The sequence below is a fragment of the Podarcis liolepis genome (assembly GCF_965112155.1).
Source record: "Podarcis liolepis genome assembly, chromosome: 7".
In the NCBI taxonomy this organism is placed as follows: Eukaryota; Metazoa; Chordata; class Lepidosauria; order Squamata; family Lacertidae; genus Podarcis; species Podarcis liolepis.
In genome coordinates, this window is record NC_139561.1 from 79,203,624 (window position 1) to 79,227,988 (window position 24,365).

The following is a 24,365-nucleotide window of genomic DNA, read 5'->3' on the forward strand; positions in this document are numbered from 1 at the left end:
TTTCATCTCCTGTAACAGCTGAGTCAGGTTCCCAGTGGATGCAAGCAATTTCATCCTCAAAATGCTTTGCAAATAAGTCACAGCATTGACAAGTCATAAGCACTTTCCCCGGCTCCCGATGACAGGCCCTCCCCATTTTCACCTTGTACTTTCCTTTTTCTCATCCTGCCTCTCACCCTGGGAGATGCCCACTTCTCCACCTCTCCACCTGGTTACTGGCACCAGGTTCAGATTTCCCACCACCACCATTTGCAGCACATTAAGCATTTTATTTTATTTTATTTTTTACGCCCTGACCAATGTTTCATATCATCATGTGATTGAGATATTTTAGCATTACCTCATCTTTGTGACCCCCTTTTTTAGTGCAAGGGGGTTTCCTAATTAATGAAACATTGAAAATGAATGGAGAGGGGAAATGCCACATTTTCTTAGATGTGATTACACACATATAACTTTACTTCATCCTTTAGAAATTCTGTTAGTATAACTTTACTTCATCCTTTAGAAATTCTGTTAGTATAAGCAAATACAAAAGACATACACATAGAAAGGAAATGAGTAGAAGGAGGTATATTTAAAATAAAATTAATAGCAATGTTGATGCAGCTAGGATGTATAAAAGCTAGAACATCATAAAAGTAGGAAAGGAGGTTAAATAAAGAGGGAAGTATGAGAAACAGTAAAAAGAGAAAGACTGAAGGAAGGGAGGGAGGAGAAAGAAAAGAGAAAAAAGAGAGGAGTGTGTGTGTGTGTGTGTGTGTGTGTGTGTGTGTGTTTAAAATGGACATAATAGCTGTTCAGAAGTCAGATCACTGAAAATAGGTTACAAGAGGAGATGTTATCTACAACCCTTTCAGTCATGTAGCTCCACTATGTCCAACCTGTAGATCGCGATTGGCTGTTTGATTGTGAAAAGAATTCTGCTGGACCGCTGTTGCCGAGGCCTCACCCTCCCTATCGTGCTCCCTCTGCCAGAAACAAACCAAGCAGCCTCATCCCAATCTCCTCTCATGGGAGGGGATGTTCTGATGCTGCACGCGCCCACCCTGTGCCACACCTGTCCCATCAGGGAAGCAGCCGGTGAGCTACTCTCACAAGATGGGGTTTTTTAAACCTGCCCCTGCCCCTTACCGGAGGAAACCTCACTTGTTGGATGCAGCCCCTGCAAAGGACGTGCCTGCCCCACCCTGAGGGAGGACAAGCCCCCACCCCAGCAAGGTTCGGTGTGCAGGGGCTGCAGCAAAAGCAAGTTTCTCTTTGGATGCCATGCTTGCGTTGCTTGCATCATCATTATCATTGATCAATTAATTAAAATTATTACTTGCTATCTTGCCCAGGGCAGCTTAAAGTGACTAACAAACAACACCCCACAGAGAGGGAGGGGGTATTGGTTTGTCAGGAGGGGTCAATCTGGTTTTCATTATGTGCTTTGTGTTTTTCTCTTGTAAAGTGCCCTGAAATCAACAGCTGAAGGGCAGTATTCAAATGTTTTAAAAATAAAAATAAACCAAAGTGTGGGCGGGGGGTGGGAACTACATTATAAACACCCACCCACTCCCAGAATATTAGGATGTCAATGCTCTTGCTAACAATTCTTCCCTTCAGGTCCAGGAGACACCTGTGGGTACAAAGGATGTCTGGGCGATTCCAGAAAGCAGGAATTAAATGACCACTCTCTGTTGCCCAATGTCTCCAGCAAAATATATCATCCAGGATGCCAAAAGAGAGCTGAGGTACTGGTTTGGATCAAGACTGTATCCAAATATCCACCAGAAGTACAGAATACATATTTCAGAAAAATACAATAACAGTATTTTTAAAAATACTGATAAGCTACAAAACTGACAGTGTATACTTGAATGGCCCCATGGATGCGAGCAGGTCCCAGGTTCACCTGATGTCTTAGAAGAGCATGTGTGTGACATGGTAATTGTTGATTACTTTGTGCCTCATTAGGATTAGTTTGTTTCCAGCTCAGTTTTACCAAAAAGCCTGAGGGAGGAACACATTTATTTAAAGTACCCATTTACTGACAGTGTAGGTGTGGTTGGACTGGAAGAGGCACCTGTCTGACTCCCACAGAGTTCTTTAAAAAGATGGCATCCAATATGACAAAAGAGATTTGTGTTACAATATAAAAATATAGGATGCACTTCTAATTTCCTTAATTTCCTGCTCCTCAGTGGACCAGTCCTTCCCAGTTGGAATCCTTGGGCACCTATCCTTGGCCCATAATTCCCTCAAGTCAGCTTCTTCTTCCATAGGTTACTTGGCTTTTGATCAGCTTCTTCTTCCATAGGTTACTTGGCTTTTGATCACTCTGGCATTATGAGGGCCTCCCTGAGGATATATGAGGATTTTCACAGTTGGTTTCGACTAGTGCCCAGGCTGAACAAGACAGAGGTCTGGGAGCAGTGCAATGGTTGGTCAAGCCCCTGATTTCTGGTCTGAAAGGTGCTTCCAGTAGGAGGCGTGAAGACTCTGACAGGGTCCTAGAGTCCAACTGTCTTCTTCCCAAAGCCTTTTAAGGACTAACTAGGCTTTGGGAAAGGTGCCCTCACATCTCCTTCCCAATGCCGCTGCCACCCCAGGAGGTGCTTCTGTGATCCTTCTCTGCGGGCAGGGAGAAACCAGGACACCCTGGAATCAAGGTACAACCCATGGCAGCTTATTAATGAATACTCTAGCCATTCTGACCAAATCGGGACTGTTGAGGGGTATACATTCAAATCAGCTTTAAAATAACTTTGTCTCCAAGGTGAATGGACTCTTGAACTGTAAGGAGTATATAAGAACATTTACAAAGCAAAATGGTCAGAGCTGGAGGCCCATAGGATTGGTGTAAAAGCCCAGTGTCTTTTGAATATGACTTTTTGTATGTTGTTTTTTAACAAGACTAAGGTACCTGAAGAAACAAAGATCAGTAGGCCCAGCCAGTCTCTTTCACCACCTGTTCTAACTCTTTTATCATTTCACTTATTTGAGAGATGTGTCGTCTTGTATTGAGGTTAGATGATATAACCTTGCATTAAAAAACCGTCAAATCTCTACTTGCCTGCAGTTTCACATTAAAAACAAAGCTTTGATGCTTTATATCAGGAAATACCATACTTCTCCATTCCAAACTATTGATTTGAAGGATATACATCATAGAAGCAAATTTTTATTTTCCTCAATCATTAATATTTATCACAATAGGAATAATGATACACAATACAGCACTCTTTTCTCTGTGTGCTGCATCCCATTTCCCTCCACCAACAGCAAAAAAGAAAGAGACAGAAATCTTGATTCCAAGCATTGCCATCAGGCATCCAACCCACTCACACACACAACTGCTGTGAATTCACAAGGAGAAGGTTTATGATGAACCAAAATTACCCATCAGTGTGAGGCTGGTGTGAGATATGTGAAGCATTATAATAGTTATTTCAATTGGAAAAGAGTTTGAGGCAGTGGAGATAAAGGGAAGTGCCAGAGAAACCAAAACTCCAAAGTATATTTTGAAGAAGTTGCAATACAAAACTATACAAACTTATCTGGGAGTAAGACCCACGGAAATCAGTGGCACTTACATCTAGGTAGGCAATTGTGTGTGGAGGTCCCCAAGCCACCAGTCAAAATAATTCACAAATCACACATAATTTTAGTTTAAGGTTTTTGGCATAAAATTTTGCTCCATAACTTTATTAAAATACATAATTGTGAGTGGTTGCTTAGACATTGGTTATGACTATCTGTCCCCCCCCCCCCGCGCCTGGGACAGAACTGACTATCCGAATTCCCTTGGAAGCCAGTGAAGGGATAACAATATTGGGGATCAGTTGAGCTGAGCGTCAGTCTCTCATCGCTCACCCAATCTGCTCCCCAAAGCTTGCCGGCCCTGGTCCCATTTCAGGGATTGGACAAAATTGTGGCAAACCCCAGGATTCCTTTAACGGAATTCCCTTCCACCACCATTGGAGGGGCAGGCCCAGCCTATCCTGACCCCTCCTCCACCAATTTTTTTAACCAATGCCTTACAACCAACCGCAACCTTACAAGTTGTGACAAATTGCTAAGTAGTAGGCAAAAACCAGATGGCACCAGCCAATCAGCCAAATGGCAATATTCCTACTAGGCCCCTGCCCCAAGGCAGACGACCCCATGACAGGCAAAGCAAGGTCAACCAGAACACAGGGTGGGCGGGCGGGTGATCTGATGCACTCAGCGAAAGAGAAAGGAAAAGACAAAGTGCCCCAATATTTAAAACCCTTGGTCCCACCCACCCAATTTCCAACATGTAATTTGCCCCAGCAACCAAGTCATCCAATCTTGCTTCAGGCAATAACCATTTAACCTGCCCGGCAACAGAGGTTTTGCCTGGCAGACCCCACCGCAACACATGCTCTCATTTCAGGGAGAACACGTTATATAGAATTGCATTGTAATCCCTTTGAAATAAATGGTTACTACTTCCATAAACAGTGCATAGGAGTGTGCTGAAATTAGTACGAGTTTGCTCCAGTCCTTTCAGCCAAATATATTAATTGGTGAGGGATGGGGTGGAAAATTGAGAAACATCTTTCGCTATCAAGGAAAGAAGCAAACTTCCTTTGAAACTGGAGGTGGAACATAGATATTGTGGGTTATTTTGCCCTGCCTGAATTTGTCTAATCCTCTTTTTAAGTCATCTAAGCTGGTGGCCATCACTGCCTCCTACGGAATTGAGTTCCATGATAGAACTTTGAACTAAATAAAATATTATACAGCACATAGCTTCTGAACTGCACAAAGCATGCTTTATCCCTCCTTTCAACTTTCTCAGCTAAAATATTTGTGATATTATTGGGTTAATCATTAAATAGTATACTTTTCTTTTTTCTTTAACTTACTAAACACAAACAAATAATTAAGAAACATTAGATTACGTTCTCCAGGACACCAGAAATTCTGCTTAAATTCTTAAATTCGCCAGAAATTCTGCTTAAATTCTTAAATTCTTAAGAGAGCTAGTGTGTCTAACCCATTAGAGGGTTAGACAAGGATCCAGGAGACCAAGGTTCAAATCCCACTCAGCCACAAAGCTCACTGGGAGATCCTGGACTAGTCACTATACCTCAGGTTAACCTACCTCACAGGGTTCTTGTGAGGATAAAATGGGGAGCGGATAACCATGTACACAGCCTTGAGCTGCTTGGAGGCATGTGCGGAAAACAAATAAATTTTTAAAAAATAGAAACCAAGAGCAACTAAAATGGATAGAATTTTAAAAAGATATTTGAAATATGCTAGTAACTGAAGGTACTATGTTTAGTAGCCACTGATAGCCTAATTCTGCATCATTTGTGTAAACCTTTTGTGTAGCCATTTAAATTGGTAGCTTTGTCAGTCTTACGAGACAGGGATCAAAATGTTTGTATTTCCACTTTGTCCATATCATTGCACTTTGATTAGTGGCCTGGAAGAACAGAAAAAGTATATTGTTTATTCTAATTCAGTAAGACCCAACACCAAGTAAGTGAAAAAAACAGAGGCATTTGCTCAGAAGACACCTTTATCCATCAAGGACCCAGCAACTTCCCATAGGCCTTGGATGTGATACCATTAGCTGTCTGCGTACATATTTGTAGCTAATGAGGACTGCAGTCAGGCACTGAAGAATATGGTTGGCGGTCTCAGCCATTGTGGGAAGAGAGGTTTTTTTTAAAAAAAAAATCCATATTTACCCATCAGTGTGAGGCTGGTGTGAGATTTGTGAAGCATCCTCAAATCAAAACCTGGACTTGCTTTGAGTAATTTTTGCAAAACAAAATATGGTCTACAAGAATAGTATATGGAGAAGAGCAGAAAGGATGAAATGAGGAAGAAACAGTTTAACAAACAAGAAATTAGACCCACTTTGAGTAGGAAGGAACTCTGTTGGAATAGAATAAGAATGTCTCCCCGGGGCTAAGATCCAAGATGTAACTGAACGACTGCAAGGAATCATAAAACCCACTGACAAATACCCCTTCCTCTTGGTTCATGTGGGAACCAATGACCTTCTGAGATGAAATCAGAAACCGGGACGGCTTCTGTAAATCTTAGAAAATAAGGACACTTGGAGGGTTTGGAAGAATTCCAGGTTTGCTAAAGATGCGGAGAGAGCTGTTAGGAGATCCCTATTCCCCTCACAGAGCAACAATTCCCAGAGTTCCCTGCGAAAAGGGATTGGTTGTAAACAACTCTGGGAATGATATCTCTGTGAGGGGAACAGGGCCTAACAACCCTCAACACTCTTAACAGACTACAGCTCCCAAAATTCTTTGGGGGACGCCATGACCTTGTAAAGTGGTACCATAGCGCTTTCATCTTATGGTGTGAATGGCCCCCACTATTACATCTAATACAGCAGGAGTAGCCGATTTGATGCCCTCCACTTGTTGCTGGACTTTAATTCTCATCCCAGACCACTGGCCATGTTGACTGATGGGTGCTGGAGGCTGACAACATTTTTGAGGGTACCACACTGACTATCCCTATATAACACAGCAATCTCCTTCCCAGGGTAGCCAACCAGATAACTCCAGAAAGCCCACAGCCAGGGCTTGATGGCAACAGTCTTCTCTCATTAGTATTCAGTGTAGGGTACCAGATGCAAAAGATGACAGAGCGCCAGCTTGTCTTGCATGACAAGCTACACCTGCTCAAATTCCCTCTTCTAACATGAACAACTTGCCCCTTCTGCATGACAAGTGACAACGCAGTTATTGCAGGCACAGGAGACCATCTCGATTCGTATCTGGCTGCTCCAGCCAAGATTGGTTCCTTTTGCTTGTTGGGTTCCTTGCTTTTGCCACTCTCTCTTCTCTCTAGACCCGCCCCCCCTCCTGCCTCAGAGCTCCTTTCCTGGTCTGCACCTGGCCTGGCATGCTGCAGGTAAATGTGAATCTCCATCAAGAGCCATAGAGGGGAGTGACTAGTTAGCAGGGTGGGCAGGTGGCAAACCTTCTGCACAGCTGCTACAGGTGCAGGAGCGTTGTCCACTTTTGTATCTGGTCACCCTGGCTGCTACTAGGAGAAGGGCTGTAGATCTGTCGCAGGCAGGTTCCACGGTTCAATCTCCGACAGCTCCAGGTAGAACCGGGAAAGATCCTTGCCTGAAATCCCAGCCAGTCAGTGTAGATCAGGAATGAGGGACCTACAACCCTCCTGAGGTTTCCTCATTACAACTCCCATCACCCCCTGACCGTTGGCCATGCTACCTGAGGGGAATTGTAGTCCAACAATATCCAGAGGGCTGCAGGTTCTCCCCACTGGTGTAGACAACATTTAGTGTACACTGGTGTAGACAAGATTTAGGGGAGCTAGTCTCAAACGTTTGTTGGAGGAGACCTAGGTTTTTTTGGGGGGGAGTTATTTGTCTGTCTTCACGCTTTTTATGATGGAGGACCGCTGTAGCCACCCCCAATGACACGTTCTCAAGATGGAGAGGGAGGTGACAGCTGCAGTCGCCTGCGGTTCCTGCGCAATGTTTGCCATCTTGCCAAAGGTTGCAGGCAGCTTTACCTGCAGCAATTGCATGTTGATTGCCCTCTTAAAAGACAAAGTCCAGCAACTGGAGGAACGTGTAGCTACGCTCCAAAGAATTAGAGAGCTGGAGCTCTTCTTGGAAGCAACAGAGCACACCGTCTCCACCAAGGAGGAGACAGGGGACTACCCTGAGAAGGAGGCTAGTTCACCAACACAGGAGCCAGATATATGGAGAAACGTGACTCAAAGAAGTAGGAGGCCCAGGGTTCGCTCTGATTGTTTAGAAATACACAATCGCTTTGAGGTCCTCTCCCCTAGCATGGAAGACGAAGAGCAGACTCCATTTGAGGATCTCTCCCTAATTACAGTCGATCAGGTATATGAAGACGAGCAGCAAAGTCAGTCCTCAGGGAATGTGCAGGCGACCTTGGAACGGACAGCTCACGGAAGAACCCCGACCAAACCTAAGAGGAGGCGTGTAGTGAAGCAGTGATCTGTGGGCCTGACAAGATGTCTCGGGAAGTGTGCTGTCTCCCCGGGGCTAAGATCCAAGATGTAACTGAACGACTGCAAGGAATCATAAAACCCACTGACAAATACTCCTTCCTCTTGGTTCATGTGGGAACCAATGACACTGCAAGCAATAGCCTCCAGAAGATCAAAAGAGACTACGAGGCTCTGGGCAGGAAATTGAAGCAATTAAATGCACAAATTGTCATCTCATCTGTCCTCCCAGTTGAACGACGTGGCCCAGGGAGAGAGGGGAATATAGTGGAAGTGAACAGCTGGCTTCACAAATGGTGTAAACAGGAACGGTTTGGATTCTTAGATCACGGACTGCAGTTTCTTGAAGATGGACTTCTGGCAAGCGATGGGCTGCACCTCACAACGGTTGGGAGGAATGTTTTTGCCAAAAATCTCAGAAACCTCATCAGGAGGGCTTTAAACTGACGAATGTGGGGGAGGGAGACAGTGCTCTTGAAGGTAGGAGTCTATCAATTGATGAAGATGATCATCCAAATGTCATAGACCAAATGGAGCAAACAGCACGCAGACCTAGTGGTGGGAGGAAAAAATCCTTAAATAAGAGACACGGGGGAATGATTAATGGACTTCAATGTCTGTACACTAATGCGCAAAGCATGGGAAATAAACAAGATGAGCTTGAGCTCTTGGTACAGCAAACTAAATATGACATAATAATAGGCATCATTGAAACCTGGTGGGATAAGTCCCACGATTGGAATGTAATAATGGAGGGATACAATCTATTTCAGAGAAACAGACCAGACAAGAAAGGAGGAGGAGTGGCGTTATATGTCAGGGATGTGTATACCTGTGAAGAGATCCAAGATTTAGAACCTCAAAGCCAAAGTGAGAGCATTTGGGTCAAAATTAAGGGAAAGAAGAATAACAGAGTCAGTGTGGTGTAGTGGTTAAGAGCGGTAGTCACGTAATCTGGGTAACCGGGTTCGCTTCCCCGCTCCTCCACATGCAGCTGCTGGGTGACCTTGGGCTAGTCACACTTCTCTGAAGTCTCTCAGCCCCACTCACCTCACAGAGTGTTTGTTGTGGGGGAGGAAGGGAAAGGAGATTGTTAGCCGCTTTGAGACTCCTGAAGGGGAGTGAAAGGCGGGATATCAAATCCAAACTCTCCTCTTCTTCTTCTTCTTCTTCTTCTTCTTCTTCTTCTTCTTCTTCTTCTTCAGAGACCTCATTGTGGGAGTTTACTATAGATCCCCAAGCCAAACGGAGGACATAGAGGATGCCTTCCTGGAACAGATGGCCAAGCATGCAAAAGGAAGGGAGATAGTAGTAATGGGGGACTTCAATTATCCGGATATTTTTTGGATGTCAAACTCAGCCAAGAGCATAAGGTCAAAGAGATTCCTCACTGGCCTTGCAGACAACTTCATTGTCCAGAAAGTGGGAGAAGCAACAAGAGGAACAGCCATTTTAGATCTGGTCCTAACCAATGTTGATGACCTGGTTAGTGGGGCAGAAGTGGAAGGATCATTAGGCGCGAGTGATCATGTTCTTCTGAAGTTTACTATACAGCGGAAAGGAGCAGCTAAGCATACTAGGACTCAATTTCTTGACTTTAAGAAAGCCGACTTCATAAAACTTAGGGAAGTGCTGGGTGAGATCCCATGGACAGTAATACTAAAAGGAAAGGGAGTTCATGATGGCTGGGAGTTTGTTAAGAGGGAGATAGTAAAAGCACAACTTCAGGCAATACCAATGAGACAGAAACATGGAAGGTGCCTAAAGAAGCCAGGGTGGCTATCTAAAGAACTTTTAACTGAGTTAAGATTAAAAAAGGATGTGTACAAAAAATAGAAAAGGGGGGAAACCACCAAAGAGGAATTCAAACAAATAGCCGGCACATGTAGACTCAAAGTCAGAAAAGCTAAAGCACAGAATGAACTCAGGCTTGCTAGAGAGGTTAAAAGCAACAAAAAAGGCTTTTATGGGTATGTCCGTAGCAAAAGGAAGAACAAAGAAACAGTGGGGTCACTCAGAGGAGAAGATGGTGAAATGCAAACAGGGGACACAGAAAGGGCTGAACTCCTCAATGCCTTCTTTGCCTCAGTCTTCTCCGATAAAGTAACAATGCCTGACCTGAAGAATTTGGAGCAAATGATTCAGCAGAGGAAACACAGCCCCGAATAACTAAGGAGATAGTACAAGAATACTTGGCTAGTTTAGATGTATTCAAGTCTCCAGGGCCAGACGAACTGCATCCAAGAGTATTAAAAGAACTGGCAGGTGTGATCTCAGAACCACTGGCAGTCATCTTTGAGAATTCCTGGAAAACAGGAGAAGTCCCGGCAGAATGGAGGAGGGCAAGTGATGTCCCTATTTTCAAAAAGGGGAAAAGAGAGGACCCAAATAATTATCGCCCAGTCAGTCTGACATCAATACCAGGGAAGATTCTGGAGTAGATCATTAAGCAAACAGTCTGTGAGCACCTAGAAAGGAATGATGTGATCACCAATAGTCAGCAAGGATTTCTGAAAAATAAGTCATGTCAGACTAACCTGATCTCGTTTTTTGACAGAATTACAAGCCTGGTAGATGAAGGGAACGCAGTGGATGTAGCCTACCTTGATTTCAGCAAGGCATTCGACAAGGTGCCCCATGATATTCTTGTAAAGAAGCTGGTAAAATGCGGACTTGACTATGCTACCACTCAGTGGGTTTGTAACTGGCTGACGGACCGAACCCAAAGGGTGCTCATCAATGGTTCCTCTTCATCCTGGAGAAGAGTGACTAGCGGGGTGCCATAGGGTTCTGTCTTGGGCCCAGTCTTACTCAACATCTTTATCAACGACTTGGATGATGGACTCAAGGGCATCCTGATCAAATTTGCAGATGACACCAAACTGGGAGGAGTGGCTAACACCCCAGAGGACAGGATCACACTTCAAAACAACCTTGACAGATTAGAGAACTGGGCCAAAACAAACAAGATGAACTTTAACAGGGAGAAATGCACTTGGGCAAAAAAAAGAGAGGCACAAATAATAATAATAATAATAATAATAATAATAATAATAATAATAATAATAATATTAATATTTTTTTTATTTATACCCTGCCCTCCCCAGCCAAGGCCGGGCTCAGAGCGGCTTACAAGCAATAATAAAAACAAGATGAATGATTACAACTTAAAAACAAAAATAAAATACAACATTAAAATAATGGAACATTAAAATATTAAAATGTAGCCTCATTGTAGGAGAAGGAAAAGAAAAAAGAAAAGGGGGGGGAGGGAATCAAATTGGCTCCAATCCAGAGGCCAGGCGGAACAACTCTGTCTTACAGGCCCAGCGGAAAGAAATCAGATCCTGCAGTGCCCTGGTCTCATGAGACAGAGCGTTCCACCAAGTTGGGGCCAGTGCTGAAAAGGCCCTGGCTCTGGTTGAAGCCAATCTAACTTCCTTAGGGCCTGAGACCACTAGGGTGTTGTTATTTATGGACCTTGAGGCTCTCCGTGGGGCATACTAGGCGAGGCGGTCCCGTAGGTACGAGGGTCCTAGGCCGTGAAGGGCTTTAAAGGTCAAAAGCAGCACCTTAAATCTGACCCTGTACTCCACCGGGAGCCAGTGCAGCTTGAAAAGCACTGGATGAATATGCTCCCATGGCAGAGACCCCGTGAGGAGCCTTGCTGCAGCATTCTGTACCTCCTGGAGTTTCTGGGACAGCTTCAAGGGCAGCCCCGCGTAGAGCGAATTACAGTAGTCAAGCCTGGAGATGACCGTCACATGGATCACATGAATACAATATGGGTGACACCTGGCTTGAGAGCAGTACATGTGAAAAGGATCTAGGAGTCTTGGTTGACCACAAACCTGACATGAGCCAACAGTGTGACGCGGCAGCTAAAAAAGCCAATGCAATTCTGGGCTGCATCAGTAGGAGTATAGCATCTAGATCAAGGGAAGTAATAGTGCCACTGTATTCTGCTCTGGTCAGACCTCACCTGGAGTACTGTGTCCAGTTCTGGGCACCACAGATCAAGAAGGACACTGACAAACTGGAACGTGTCCAGAGGAGGGCAACCAAAATGGTCAAAGGCCTGGAAACGACGGCTAAGGGAGCTGGGCATGTTTACCCTGGAGAAGAGGAGGTTAAGGGGTGATATGATAGCCATGTTCAAATATATAAAAGGATGTCATATAGAGGAGGGAGAAAGGTTGTTTTCTGCTGCTCCAGAGAAGCGGACACGGAGCAATGGATCCAAACTACAAGAAAGAAGATTCCACCTAAACATTAGGAAGAACTTCCTGACAGTAAGGGCTGTTTGACAGTGGAAATTGCTGCCAAGGAGTGTGGTGGAGTCTCCTTCTTTGGAGGTCTTTAAGCAGAGGCTTGACAACCATATGTCAGGAGTGCTCTGATGGTGTTTCCTGCTTGGCAGGGGGTTGGACTCGATGGCCCTTGTGGTCTATTCCAGCTCTATGATTCTATGATTCTATGATTCTATTCTATGATGAGAATAAAGTATGGTAACATAAGTCCGTGAGTAAGAGCTTTTGGATTTATGGTTATATGTTTGTCATTCGTTTTGTGTTTTCTTTTTAGTTTCTTAAGTGTCATGTGTTTATGTGTTGTAATAATAGTTAGTAAAAAGAATAATAAAAAATACCTCTTGGCAAGAAGACGATAGATATATATATAAAGAGAGATTTGTGAAGCATTATAACAGTTATTTCAACTGGAAAAGAGAACTATTACTCCGATTCCAATTCCTTCTTCAGTAGCAGAGAAATCTGTTTTTGCACATCCTTGGAAAGTGAAGTCACTCCCACAAACAAAATCAGGAAAAGAAAAAGAAATATTCACATTAGTCATTTACTAGGTCCTTGGAGTTTTGGTTCTGATGGTGAATGAGAATCTTCATGACTTAATTTTTTTTAAGTTTATGCTTTTATTTTTTTAATTCTCTTATGTTATAGCTGATTTTTATAGTGTCCAGATCATTAATAGTACTGCACTATTCTGACATGGTCATACCACATCTGAAATGCTGTGCTCAGTTTTGGGCACCACAATCTAAGAAGGATATTTAGAAGATGGAACATGTACAGAGGGGACCAACCAAAAGATAAAGGGTCTGGAAGCCAAGCCTTATATGGAACAGATGAGGGAGTTGGGTATATTTAGCCTGGAAGGGAGGGAACCGAGAGAACTCCTTTTCAAAGCCTTAGCCATTGGACTGTGACAATTGACCTCAGGGTTCTGTCCTGTCCTCAGTGCTAGTCAACATTTGCATGAAACTTGGGGGAGAGGAAATGCCACACCAGCTCAGGGAAGGCTAGTTTCTTGGACTGAGTTTAAGATTCAAGTGAGGACAAAATAAATTGCAAATATAATTTCATTCAGCAGCAATCTCTCTCTCTCTCTCTCTCTCTCTCTCTCTCTCTCTCTCTCTCTCTGTGTGTGTGTGTGTGTGTAAGAGAGAGAACATTCTTGAACAGTAGCTGTATTTGTATCAGAGCACACGGAAATGCCATTTCCCTTCCAGCCACAGCTGTACCTATTAATCTACCCTTATTGGTAGGCTTTCAAACTGCTAGGTTGGAGGAGCTGGGACAAAGCAACGGGAGCTCACACCATAGTGCAGATTCAGACAATTCCAACAGTGAGCTTTGAATTTCAGTATGTCCCTCTTTATCTTTGTTGAGAATAAACAATTCCCATTCCCCGACTTCACAGAACTATTTGTTTCCAAGTGTTCCTTGTGACATGAGTCCATGGCCTATAAATCATTCCAGGTAAGTCTCTACCTGCATCAATTCTCTTGCTGGTCCCTCTCTGCTCTCAGTCTCCTAATCTTTCTAGAATGATGAAGGCACTCCTGAAAGCATACCTCCTCTTGGCCCCACTTTCTGCAGATAAGATGGGGAACATTTAATAATAACTCAAGAGTTTATTTCTTCTGATGTCATACAGTTAAATGATGTCATACAGATAAATAAGGAAATGGCCCACTCTAACATGGAAGCTCCATTTCAGCAGTACACAAAATAGTGGATCTCTCTCTGTGTGTGTGTTTGTGTGTGTGTGTTTATACACACAAAACCATGCATACACAAACACAGGTAGGTGTGGAAACTGGTGGGGGGGTGTGCAAAGGCAAGAGATTGCCAGATGAAAATGTAGGGCATTATTTCAAAGTGCAGGGAAAGTGAAGAAGCATTTCTTTAGTGGGGGGGGGGTGGAGAAAATATGCCTTAGAAAATAGGACAGAATAATAATTCCATTGGAATGGAGAGTAAAAGTTGCTCAGAAAAAGAAGGAGAAGATAACAAAGTGTAGCCATAGAAGGAAGAAATTAAATACATTTTACAAAGAAAGACACCTTCAAGTCTACTCCTTGGAACAAATCACATAAACTTACTAGTGAGGATCCAGATGACCTACTATTACTTGGTGTTTATGGAATTCCCGGGTGCTGAATATAAGATAGCCAGTGAGCTGTAGTGATTAGAGTATCAGACAAGGATCCAGGAGACCGACTCCTCCTTGACTGGTTAAGGCAGTTATGATTAGATGGGATCAAGATATTGGACACCCTATAATGCTGAATGAGTGGGAAAACCTATGGAAAACAACTATGAAGTGTATGGCATGTTATAACACTAAAGAAAACATGTTAAATAGGCAATAGAGGTATCTAACCCCATCATAGCTCTCAAAGATATAGAAAAACATATCACGGCCAAGACAGGAGGATCAGTTTTAATGGATAACGCCTCCATTGCATCCATGTGACCCACAGCCCATTCCATATGAATCTGATATCCAAGCTTTCTCTGAAGGAGAGTCTCCATCATCGTTATTCGGCCCAGACACTGAGATATAGCTCTGAGAGCCTTCTGGCAGTTCTCTCAATTTGAGAAGTGAGTTTAGAGGGAACCAGGCAGAGAAACTTTTTGGTAGTGGTGCCCACACTGTGGAATGACCTCCCAACCTTTAGAATACAACTTCTCCTACCTGGGCAGTTATCTTTCCATAAGGGTCAACATTCATGCCAAAATCCAGCATTGCCTGAGCTCTGCAAGTGCGGCTTTCTCCTGATTGAAGTGTAGAGTGTTTGAGGACCAGGACATTTGCAGGGAAACCAAAATGCTTGTTTACAAAGCCATTGTACTACCAACCTTACTGTATGCTTGTGCAACATGGACCACTTACAAATGCTATCTCCAAGTTCTTGAAAGATTCCATCAATGGTGTCTCTGAAAAAATCTTACACATCACTTGGGAAGACAGGCGAAACAATATCAGTATACTGGATGGAGCAAAGATCAGCAGTGTGTCACCAGTGTCAACATCAGCTTTGTTGGACTGCTCATGTTGTGGGGATGCCTGATTATCGTCTTCCAAAGCAACTACTCTATTCCAAACTTAAAAATGGAAAGTGTAATGCTGGTGGTCAAGAAAAGAGGTTAAAAGACTGTTTCAAGGCAAATCTAAAAAAATGTAGTATAAACACAGACAACTAGGAAATACTGGCCTACGAGCGCTCCAGTTGGAGAACAGCCTTTACCAAAGGTGTCATGGGCTTTGAAGACACTCAAACTCAGGACACAATGGAGAAACGTGCTAAGAGGAAAGCATGCTTGGCAAATCCACACCGTGATCAACTCTTGCCTGGGAACCAATGTCCCCACAGTGGAAGGACATGTGGGTCCAGAATTGGCCTCCACAGTCACTTACGGACTCATTGTTAAAACCGTGTTTATGGAAGACAATCTTACTCAGCTTCAAGTGATCGCCAAAGAAGAAGAAGAAGAATGTTTCTGCATATACTTGAAGCCACCCAGAGCGGCAGGGGTGACCCAGTCAGATGGGTGGGGTAAAAATATTATTATTATTATTATTAGGAATAAATCTGAGAGGTGTCTATTAACAAGTAATGAGATTATAGAGAAATAATTTAGACAATTCCAACAGTGAGCTTTGAATTTTAATATGTCCCTCTTTATCTTTGTAATGAACAAACAATCCCCATTTCCAGACCTCACTGAACTATTTGTTCCCAAGTGTTGCCTTCGACATGAATCCATGGCCTATAAATCTCTCCAGGCAAGCCTCTACCTGCATCAATTCATTTGATGATCCTTCTCTGCTCTGAGTCTCCTAATCTTTCTAGAATGATGAAGGCACTCCTGAGAGCATGCCTCCTCTTGGCCCTGCTTTCTCCAGGTAAGACGGGGAACATTAAATTACCTTTAGAGGACACTGAAGAGAACTTGCTGCTTGGGAGGGAAGGGGAGTTGGGAGTGTAGATCAGCACCATAGAGAGCAAGGACTGCTGGATTACCAAGAGGAAGTAGGGGGGAGTCTAGTCACGAGTTTATTTCTATTGAGTTCCAGCAAAACACACAAATCAAGGATCTCCCTCTGTGTGTGAGTGTGTGTTTATATATGTTTGTGTGTTTACACACACACACACAGAGAGAGAGAGAGAGAGAGAGAGAGAGAGAGAGAGAGAGAGAGAGACATGGTTAGGTGTGGAAATAGATGGGGGATGTGCAAAGGCAAGAGATGGTCAGATGAATATGTTGGATATGATTTCAAAATGCAGGGAAAGTGCTAAGAAGGTGAACAATCTTTTCTTCAATGGGAGAGGGGGAGAAAATAGGACTTAGAAAATAGGACAGAATAGTAATTCCATTGAAATGGAGAGTAAAAGTTGCTTAGGAAAGGAAAGGGGAGAAAACAAAGTATGGCCATAGCAGGAAGAAATTCAATACATTTTAATAAGAAAGAAACCATCCTCTTGGAACAGATCACAGAAACCCACTGCTGAGGATCCAGTTTTGCTACTACTACTCATTGATTGTGGAAATCTGGGGAGCTGAATTTAAGAGAGCCAGTTTGCTGCAGTGATGAGAGTGTTAGACAAGGATCCAGGAGGCCAGGGTTTGAATCCCTACTGAGCCACAAAGCTCACTGGGGGATCCTAGACCAGGCACTATCCCTCAGCTTAACCTACCTCACAGGAATCTTCTGAGGATTAAATGGGGAGGGGAGAACCAAGTACACAGCCTTGAGCTTGGCTGCGGATAAATAAATTTGAAAAATTTGAAATTGAGAGCAAGCGAAACTGATAGATTTGTTCATCCTTGGTCCCGAATCCTGTCCTCACACTGGCCAACCCATTGACTATGGGAAGCACACAATTAGGACCTCAGCAAAGCTGCAACACTCTGTCTTACTGTGGGTTCCAGCAACTTTTGTCTGAAATATGCTACTTTTGATATTGGGGGCAGTACATAGCCATCATGATTTGTAGCCACTGAGAGTCTTCTTCTCAGTCAATTTATGCTCTGTTCTAAGCTTGTAACCAAATATTGGGAATAATTAAACCAGTTATCTGGTCAATGCCTTCAAGAGCTTTAACTAATGAGTGTTTTACTCATATCATTTCATATTAGTCTATTAAAATGCTTATTAAATTGAACCCCTTTTAATTTAAAAGTTTTAATTCACTATCACCTCCTCCTCTGGGTCTCATTAAGCAAACCACGACACCAAATAATAATAATGGTAATGGTAATAATAATCTATGAAATAATCTTTTGCTCCTGTCCTCAGCATTAGCTAGGAAGTGCATAATTGTCTATAACAGGACTGGACTGACAGATCATGGGTATGCGGAAATAACTTGTGACTCCAACCAAGATTCCTGTGTTGCTAGTGCTCTGCGGACAAATATAAGTAAGACTTTGTCTTTTGCTGCTGTTGGATTAGATCCAGGTTAAGGTACGTGAACTTTAAGGGTTCTACTAGCATATAGAAGTCTATGCTGGGGCAACTCACCTATGAAAAAAGTGAGGTGAGGAAACTGTGACACTTCAGCTGTAGATAAATTAGGACTCCCATCAGCCTTAGCTAGCCTGGCCACTAGTCAGGGAAGATGGTAGATGTAGTTCAACAACATCTGAAGTAAGGAATGGCTTGCATATGAAAATGGGGAATCTAACATCACCTGATCACAACCAGTGGCCGAATCTGGGGGCTGATCGCCAAGCTTGAAGAACTCGATTTGCATCAACCAGAAATCCCTATTGACCCACACCAGTGAATTCCAGATTAGTTTTGGTTAGCAAACTAGGACAATAAGCCTGGAATATAAGCTGAACATCCCCTTTGCCATAAATGACCTTAAAATTAAGAGTCCTTTCACAGATCTATAAAAACTATTCAAAAGCTGTGTCTTGCATTGGGAACAAGAGTTCAGGGAAGCATTTTTCCCAACCTGCAAACTGTTACAATCAACAAGTAGAGAGAGTGCAGTGTATGTCACATGCATTATCAGATTCATAGAGGAAGGCATGAGTCTTCGTGCTACAAATTTGACCTGAAATGAAGTTCTGCATACATTCCATTGCCAAATTTAATAATAATTTTCCATATTGTCAGTTTGAAATGGTCTTGATTCAGGCAACGTAGAAACCTGGAACCATTACAATGAATGTGCCTTAGACGCAATAAATCTGCATCCCGCCTCCATCCCCCGAACTAAATATTTCTTTCAAATTCTTTTTCATAGTGGATCCCCGAGTGCAACTTTCAAATAAGTGCTCGTCATCCCACTATTGCTTCTCAGGTGATTACAGCTTCACTGCAGCAGATGGCAAATTTTTTCAGATGAAGAGGCACTGCTGCAACACTGATCTGTGTAACAGTGAAACTCTCAGCCGTAAGTTTCTGCATCATTTTAGAATCCTTTTCTTAAAGGAAATAATGTTTTTATTGGGTTTTCTGCAAGTGTAACAAGCATCACATATAAACAAAAGAGAACAAACACTAACAAACACTACATCCAAAAATTAAAGAAGAAAAAGAGAGAAGAAAACAAAATCTTTTTAAACTGCATATCCTTTCTACTCCAAATTTGTATTTTAACCTCAGGTTTCCTGTACCCTCTCTAATATTACAAGTGTTTTTAAAAACCTGCCAGTGTATTAAGATGTTTACAGTACTTTTGTAAATATATAATAAACATTTCCCATTCTTTTTAAAATTTCTCATCATCTTGGTTTCTGAGCTTTCCAATTAATTTCACCATTTCAGCATAGTCCATTAACTTGGTTTGCCCGTCTTCTTTGGTAGGGATTGCTTCCTCTTTCCATCTTTGGACTAGCAATGTCCGGGTGGGCGTTGTAACATACGTCAACAATTTCTTCCGGTCTTTTGGAACCTCTGCTCCTATAATACCTATTTAAATGGCTGCTGGTTTTTTGTTTTACAAAAGTTACTCTAAATATTTTTTTCATTTCATTATACAGTGGACGCTCGGATTGCGAACGTGATCCGTGCAGGAGGCACGTTGGCAACCTGCAGTGGCGTGTCTGTGCACATGTTGGTTGCGATTCGGTGCTTCTGCACATGTGCAAAGCGCAATCTAGCTATTTGGTGAAGCCCTGGATCCTTAGTATATTAGCAGTACTCAGAGAACCTGAGCCTCATTCAAATGGGGTGAGACATCCCCAGATGGATCAGGTTCAGTTGAGGAGCTCCAGGAGTATTAGGGTCTCTCAAGGGGGGTAGAGGCAGGCAGGATGGAGAGGCAGGCATGAGGAGAAATTGTGAAAAAGATGGACCTACTGGGCAGCTGAGAAGGGATGGGTTGTCTTTCCAAAAAGGCCTCTTCTTATTCCTGCCCCTTGTAGCAGCAACCTGCAGGATCAGATCCTCCTTCTGATAGGTGGGAGGATCTGATCCTGCACAGTGCCACTGCCCCTTGTCGCAGCCATATTTTTACTGGATGTTAAGATGTTGTTACACATCACCCCTATATCCAAGTGATTTGAGATTCTAGGGGTACCAGGCATGCTTCAACCCAGGGTCTGTGTTTCTTGTGGGACCAAAATACACAGCTGACATTGTGGCGCCTTTATGATTTATTTTTTATTTATAAATATATACAACCTGAATCCTAGAATGAAGGTGTCCACAACAAGGAGTTCTGTCCCTCTCATAGGCACAGTAGCATTCTTGTTTTGGAAGCTTGTCTTTTCCTGAGAACGGTCACATCCCTCATATTCTAATAAAACTTAACCCTATTACACAGGGAGCAGCCTCCATTCCTTTGAGGTGTTGCTGTGCTAATCTGTTATTTTAATGACCGACTTCTGCAGATGGTCACCTCACAAGTAGATTGCTTCTGACATAAATCAAGATAATTTGCTAGGATCAAGAGGTGTCTAACAAGCCAAAATTAAGACCTTGGCCTAGGTTAATTAACTCAGTGGGTAAGTCCCCCCAAAAGACCTGGGCCAAGAATACAAAGTTTCGGTAACGGGTAAAGGGGACCCCTGACCATTAGGTCCAGTCATGACCGACTCTGGGGTTGTGGTGCTCATCTCACTCTATAGGCCAAGGGAGCCGGCGTTTGTCCACAGACAGCTTCCAGGTCATGTGGCCAGCATGACTAAGCTGCTTCTGGCAAACCAGAGCAGCGCACAGAAACACCGTTTACCTTCCCGCCGCAGCGGTACCTATTTAACTACTTGCACTTTTACATGCTTTTGAACTGCTAGGTTGGCAGGAGCAGGGACCAAGCAACGGGAGCTCACCCCGTCACGGGGATTCGATCCACTGACCTTCTGATCGGCAAGTCCTAGGTTCTGTGGTTTAACCCACAGCGCCACCCGCGTCACTCAATACAAAGTTTAAGACACCTTTATAACATTCCCTATGCTTTTTAGCCTGTGAATGATCCATTTCAAACAGAATAATTGGATAACTAGGCTCATGAACAGTTTATGGTCCCTTCAAGTTAACGTTCAATTTTTTCAAATATTGACCTTACAACCCACATAGTTTATCCAAGTGTCCTCCTAAATCAGCCTTGAGCTGGTCCTGGTCAGTCTTTTAATTGGCAAAATAAGTGAATTATCACACACAGATACAAAAATAGACAAAACCATTAACATGCTCCATATATTTGTGATCTTGGCAGTTCCTGATCGGAACATGCTGGCTGAAAATGGTCTGCGGTGTCCAGCCTGCTTCTCCAAAGGAAACAAAAAGTGTAAAAGTGAGAAGACCGTCAACTGCCTTGGGAATGAGACCAAGTGTGTGGATTTTAAAGGAATTTTTACTAGAGGTAACACTGCTACTCAAACAGGGGGGAAAGGCCTAGTCTTTGGCTGGGTCATAGAGACTCCCTCCTGTTTTCCTTCTCTCCCCCCCCCCCTTTCCCTTTCATGTTTTGCTGGAAAAGTGAGAGGGAACACTGGTCTCTCTTACTGGTCCCACTCTGCACCCTTACTTAGTATTTTGCCTGCCTGGACTGTGTCTTTTATCTTTCATAATGCCACTTGCTTGTACAGAAGGAGGATTAAAAGTGAGATATGCATATAAAATACCCTTCCAAACAAAAGTAAAAAGTGCATTGATTGCTCCACCCCAGTTGCATCTGGATCTCTCCACCAATGAGATGCAGTCCAGGACAAACTATGTCCCTCTTGCTCAAAAAAACATATTTATTATGTAAAATGAATGTAATAGATTTCCTTAAATTCTGTGACAATGAGCAGTATCTGGCTAACTCAGACCTTCAGTGCGAGGATTTACAGTTGTGCAAAAGAATATCTGGGCTCTTCTGCCTACATGTGCTCTGTCTCCTCCCAAAATCTGCTCCACAGTTGTGGAAACTCCCGGAATGGATTTAGGGGATACACAGGGGGAGGAAAAGAGGGAGGCTATGTTCCTTTCCAAAAGCATACATCATTTTGCCGATGTCATGAGTTAGCTACATTCGTAAAAATATAAAGCGCTTTATATGCGTTATAACATTATGGAATTGATGTTGTGGAGTCCCGTCTTTCACCAATGGGACTTCCATGTATGAAGTTTACAATGTATTAAACTGAATCACTTTTTTGATGTGTCTAGATCCAGTCTTAGATGCATAGCTCCATATCAACATAGTTTTGAGGAATAATGATGTTTTGAGGGGGGGGGGGATTGCCAAATCTCTTACATAAGAGTTATTTTCTTACCCAAACTACTAATGGTGAAAATTATGAAACCCAGCCAGATGGGTGGGGTATAAATAATAAATTAGTAGTAGTAGTATTCTTGTATATTCATGTTTGGATGAATTTATAATATTGTTCAGATTTCTGAAATATACATATTTTAAAATTAACTTATTAAATTCTCATTCACCATCACAGGTGCCATCTTTTAGTCCCGGGATGAATGACTAATGTCAGCATTTCTTTCCTTTTTTCCAGCTTATTTCATCCACAACGATTTTTCTTTCCAAGGCTGTGGAACAACAGATTTTTGTCGCATCCGAAAAAAAGGAAAGAGAGTTGGAGTAGGGAAATATATCCTTTTAGTTCAGCGAGAAAGATGTTATAATGCTTCACGAATATCACACCAGCCTGAACATGAAGGGTAATTTGCACAGTGTAGTCAATGAGGGGGAATTGGAGGCTTAGTGGTGAAATTCAGGACTCAGGAAGTCTAGTTCTTTCTTTTTTTGCTTTTGGTGGAGATAAAGGGAAGCAAGTGGTAGAGAAAAAGGGGTCGGAATTTGGGGGTTCTAACTTCAAAGAGCCCTGTAGTGTATCATTAAAAAGCAGTTAAGTTTTCATTATGATTAATACAATACAAAATCAATGGTTATGCGAAATAAAATGCTGGTTCTTGGATGTTTCTTTCAGATTCAAATGTGATTAATATTTATTGGTTTAGCCGAAGATATTACAAAAGATAAAATACATAAAACAGGATAAAAACATAATAAAATACATTACACAATTATAATTATAATTAAAATGCTGGTTCTTGGATGTTTCTTTCAGATTCAAATGTGATTAATATTTATTGGTTTAGCCGAAGATATTACAAAAGATAAAATACATAAAACAGGATAAAAACATAATAAAATACATTACACAATTATAATTATAATTAAAATACATTCTACAATTTAACTCAGGGCATCTTTTCAACTCCGGCACCTCTCAGGTGGGTGCCATTACCATTTTAAGAGAACAAGGAAGAATTCCATGGTGAGCTCTTGCACCTGTAAATCTAGAAAAAAATAGCACTGATCCTGTACTATTGCCATTATAATCATCCTGTCTTTTTATAATTAAGTTTTAGTTTTTCTTCCATTACCATTTGATTTAAAACACCAAGTCTTCTTTCAGATGAATACTTCAGAATGCAGAAGAATGTAGGCTGAAAGTTACAGGACCCTTGGGGCAATCATGGCGGAGCTTCAGTATCAGGATTCAGGTTCAGTTTTCCAGTCAATGGTGTATCATTCCTGGACTCAGTCAGCTCATCTCTTCTGACACTAATCTACAAGCCAAGGCATTAGTAGTATAAGGATACTACCTCCTGTCAATTGCTTATGCCCCACTGCCATAGAGTTTGATTGATGATGTCATATGACACTCCACCCCATAAGTCCCATCTAAGAAGGCCCACCTCCAAGGGACACTATGAAATAACCTGGGGACGGGCATCCACATAACCCATCTGTGATGATGACACACTACTGCTTCCTTCAAGTAGGCAGGGACCCCCCTGTATTGCAAGGAGGCATTAATCACGTCCCTGACCCAGTCAGCTGTCCCCTCCCTGCTCCTTTTCCTCAGACAAGAGGGGCAAGGGGCAATGTCCTTGAATCTTACCAACTGATACTCATCCAACACAACAGGGCTAGACAGTGCTCTGGACACCCCCTGAGATTCAACCTCAAAATCCTTTGCAAAAAGTCACAGCATTGACAAGTCACAAGCACCCTCCCTGGCTCCCAATGACAGGCCCTCCCCATTTTCACCTTGGAACATTTCTTTTCTCACCCTGCCTCTCACCCTGGGAGATGCCCACTTTGCCACCTCTCTACCTGGATACTGGCATCAGCTTGAGATCCCCCACCAGCACCACTTGACAGCACATTAAGTCTTTTGTTTTATTTCATTTTTAAAGCACAGACCAATACTTATCACCATGTGTTTTTGATACATACTGTACCAATGCCTTGTCATCTCCACACACACCCCAACTCTGCTTTAGTGGTTTCCTAAATAATGAAACATTGAAAATAAACAAGAGGGGAAATGCCACATTTTGTTAGATGTGATTACATGCCTATTCTGTTGTTTAGACATGTCCAACTCTTCATGACCCCATGGACCAGATCACGTAAGGCACTTCTGTCTTCCTCTGCCTCCCTCAGTTTGGTCTACTAATTTATGTTAGTAGCTTCGAGAACACTGTCCAACCATCTCGTCCTCTGTCATCCCATTCTCCTTGTGCCTTCAATCATTCCCAAGATCAGGGTCTTTTCCAGGGAATCTTCTCTTCTCCTTTCTCCA

The 24,365-nt window shown here is 42.7% G+C and overlaps 2 protein-coding genes across 2 annotated transcripts in view; both read left to right on the plus strand.

Moving 5' to 3' along the window:
- Positions 1 to 24,365, plus strand: part of LOC310711155 (phospholipase A2 inhibitor and Ly6/PLAUR domain-containing protein-like) — a gene marked incomplete at its 5' end in the record, with an annotated part of 221,386 nt that overhangs the window by 94,214 nt on the left and 102,807 nt on the right. The gene's annotated exons all lie outside the window — the stretch shown is intronic.
- LOC310711097 (phospholipase A2 inhibitor and Ly6/PLAUR domain-containing protein-like) lies at positions 13,758 to 22,671 on the plus strand (the record flags this gene model as incomplete). The annotated part of the gene is made up of 6 exons (XM_083512570.1): positions 13,758 to 13,778; positions 16,160 to 16,212; positions 17,492 to 17,559; positions 18,566 to 18,715; positions 20,981 to 21,127; positions 22,263 to 22,671. 6 exons carry the CDS (start codon positions 13,758 to 13,760, stop codon positions 22,430 to 22,432), a joined length of 609 nt encoding a protein of 202 aa, XP_083368696.1. The 3' UTR covers positions 22,433 to 22,671.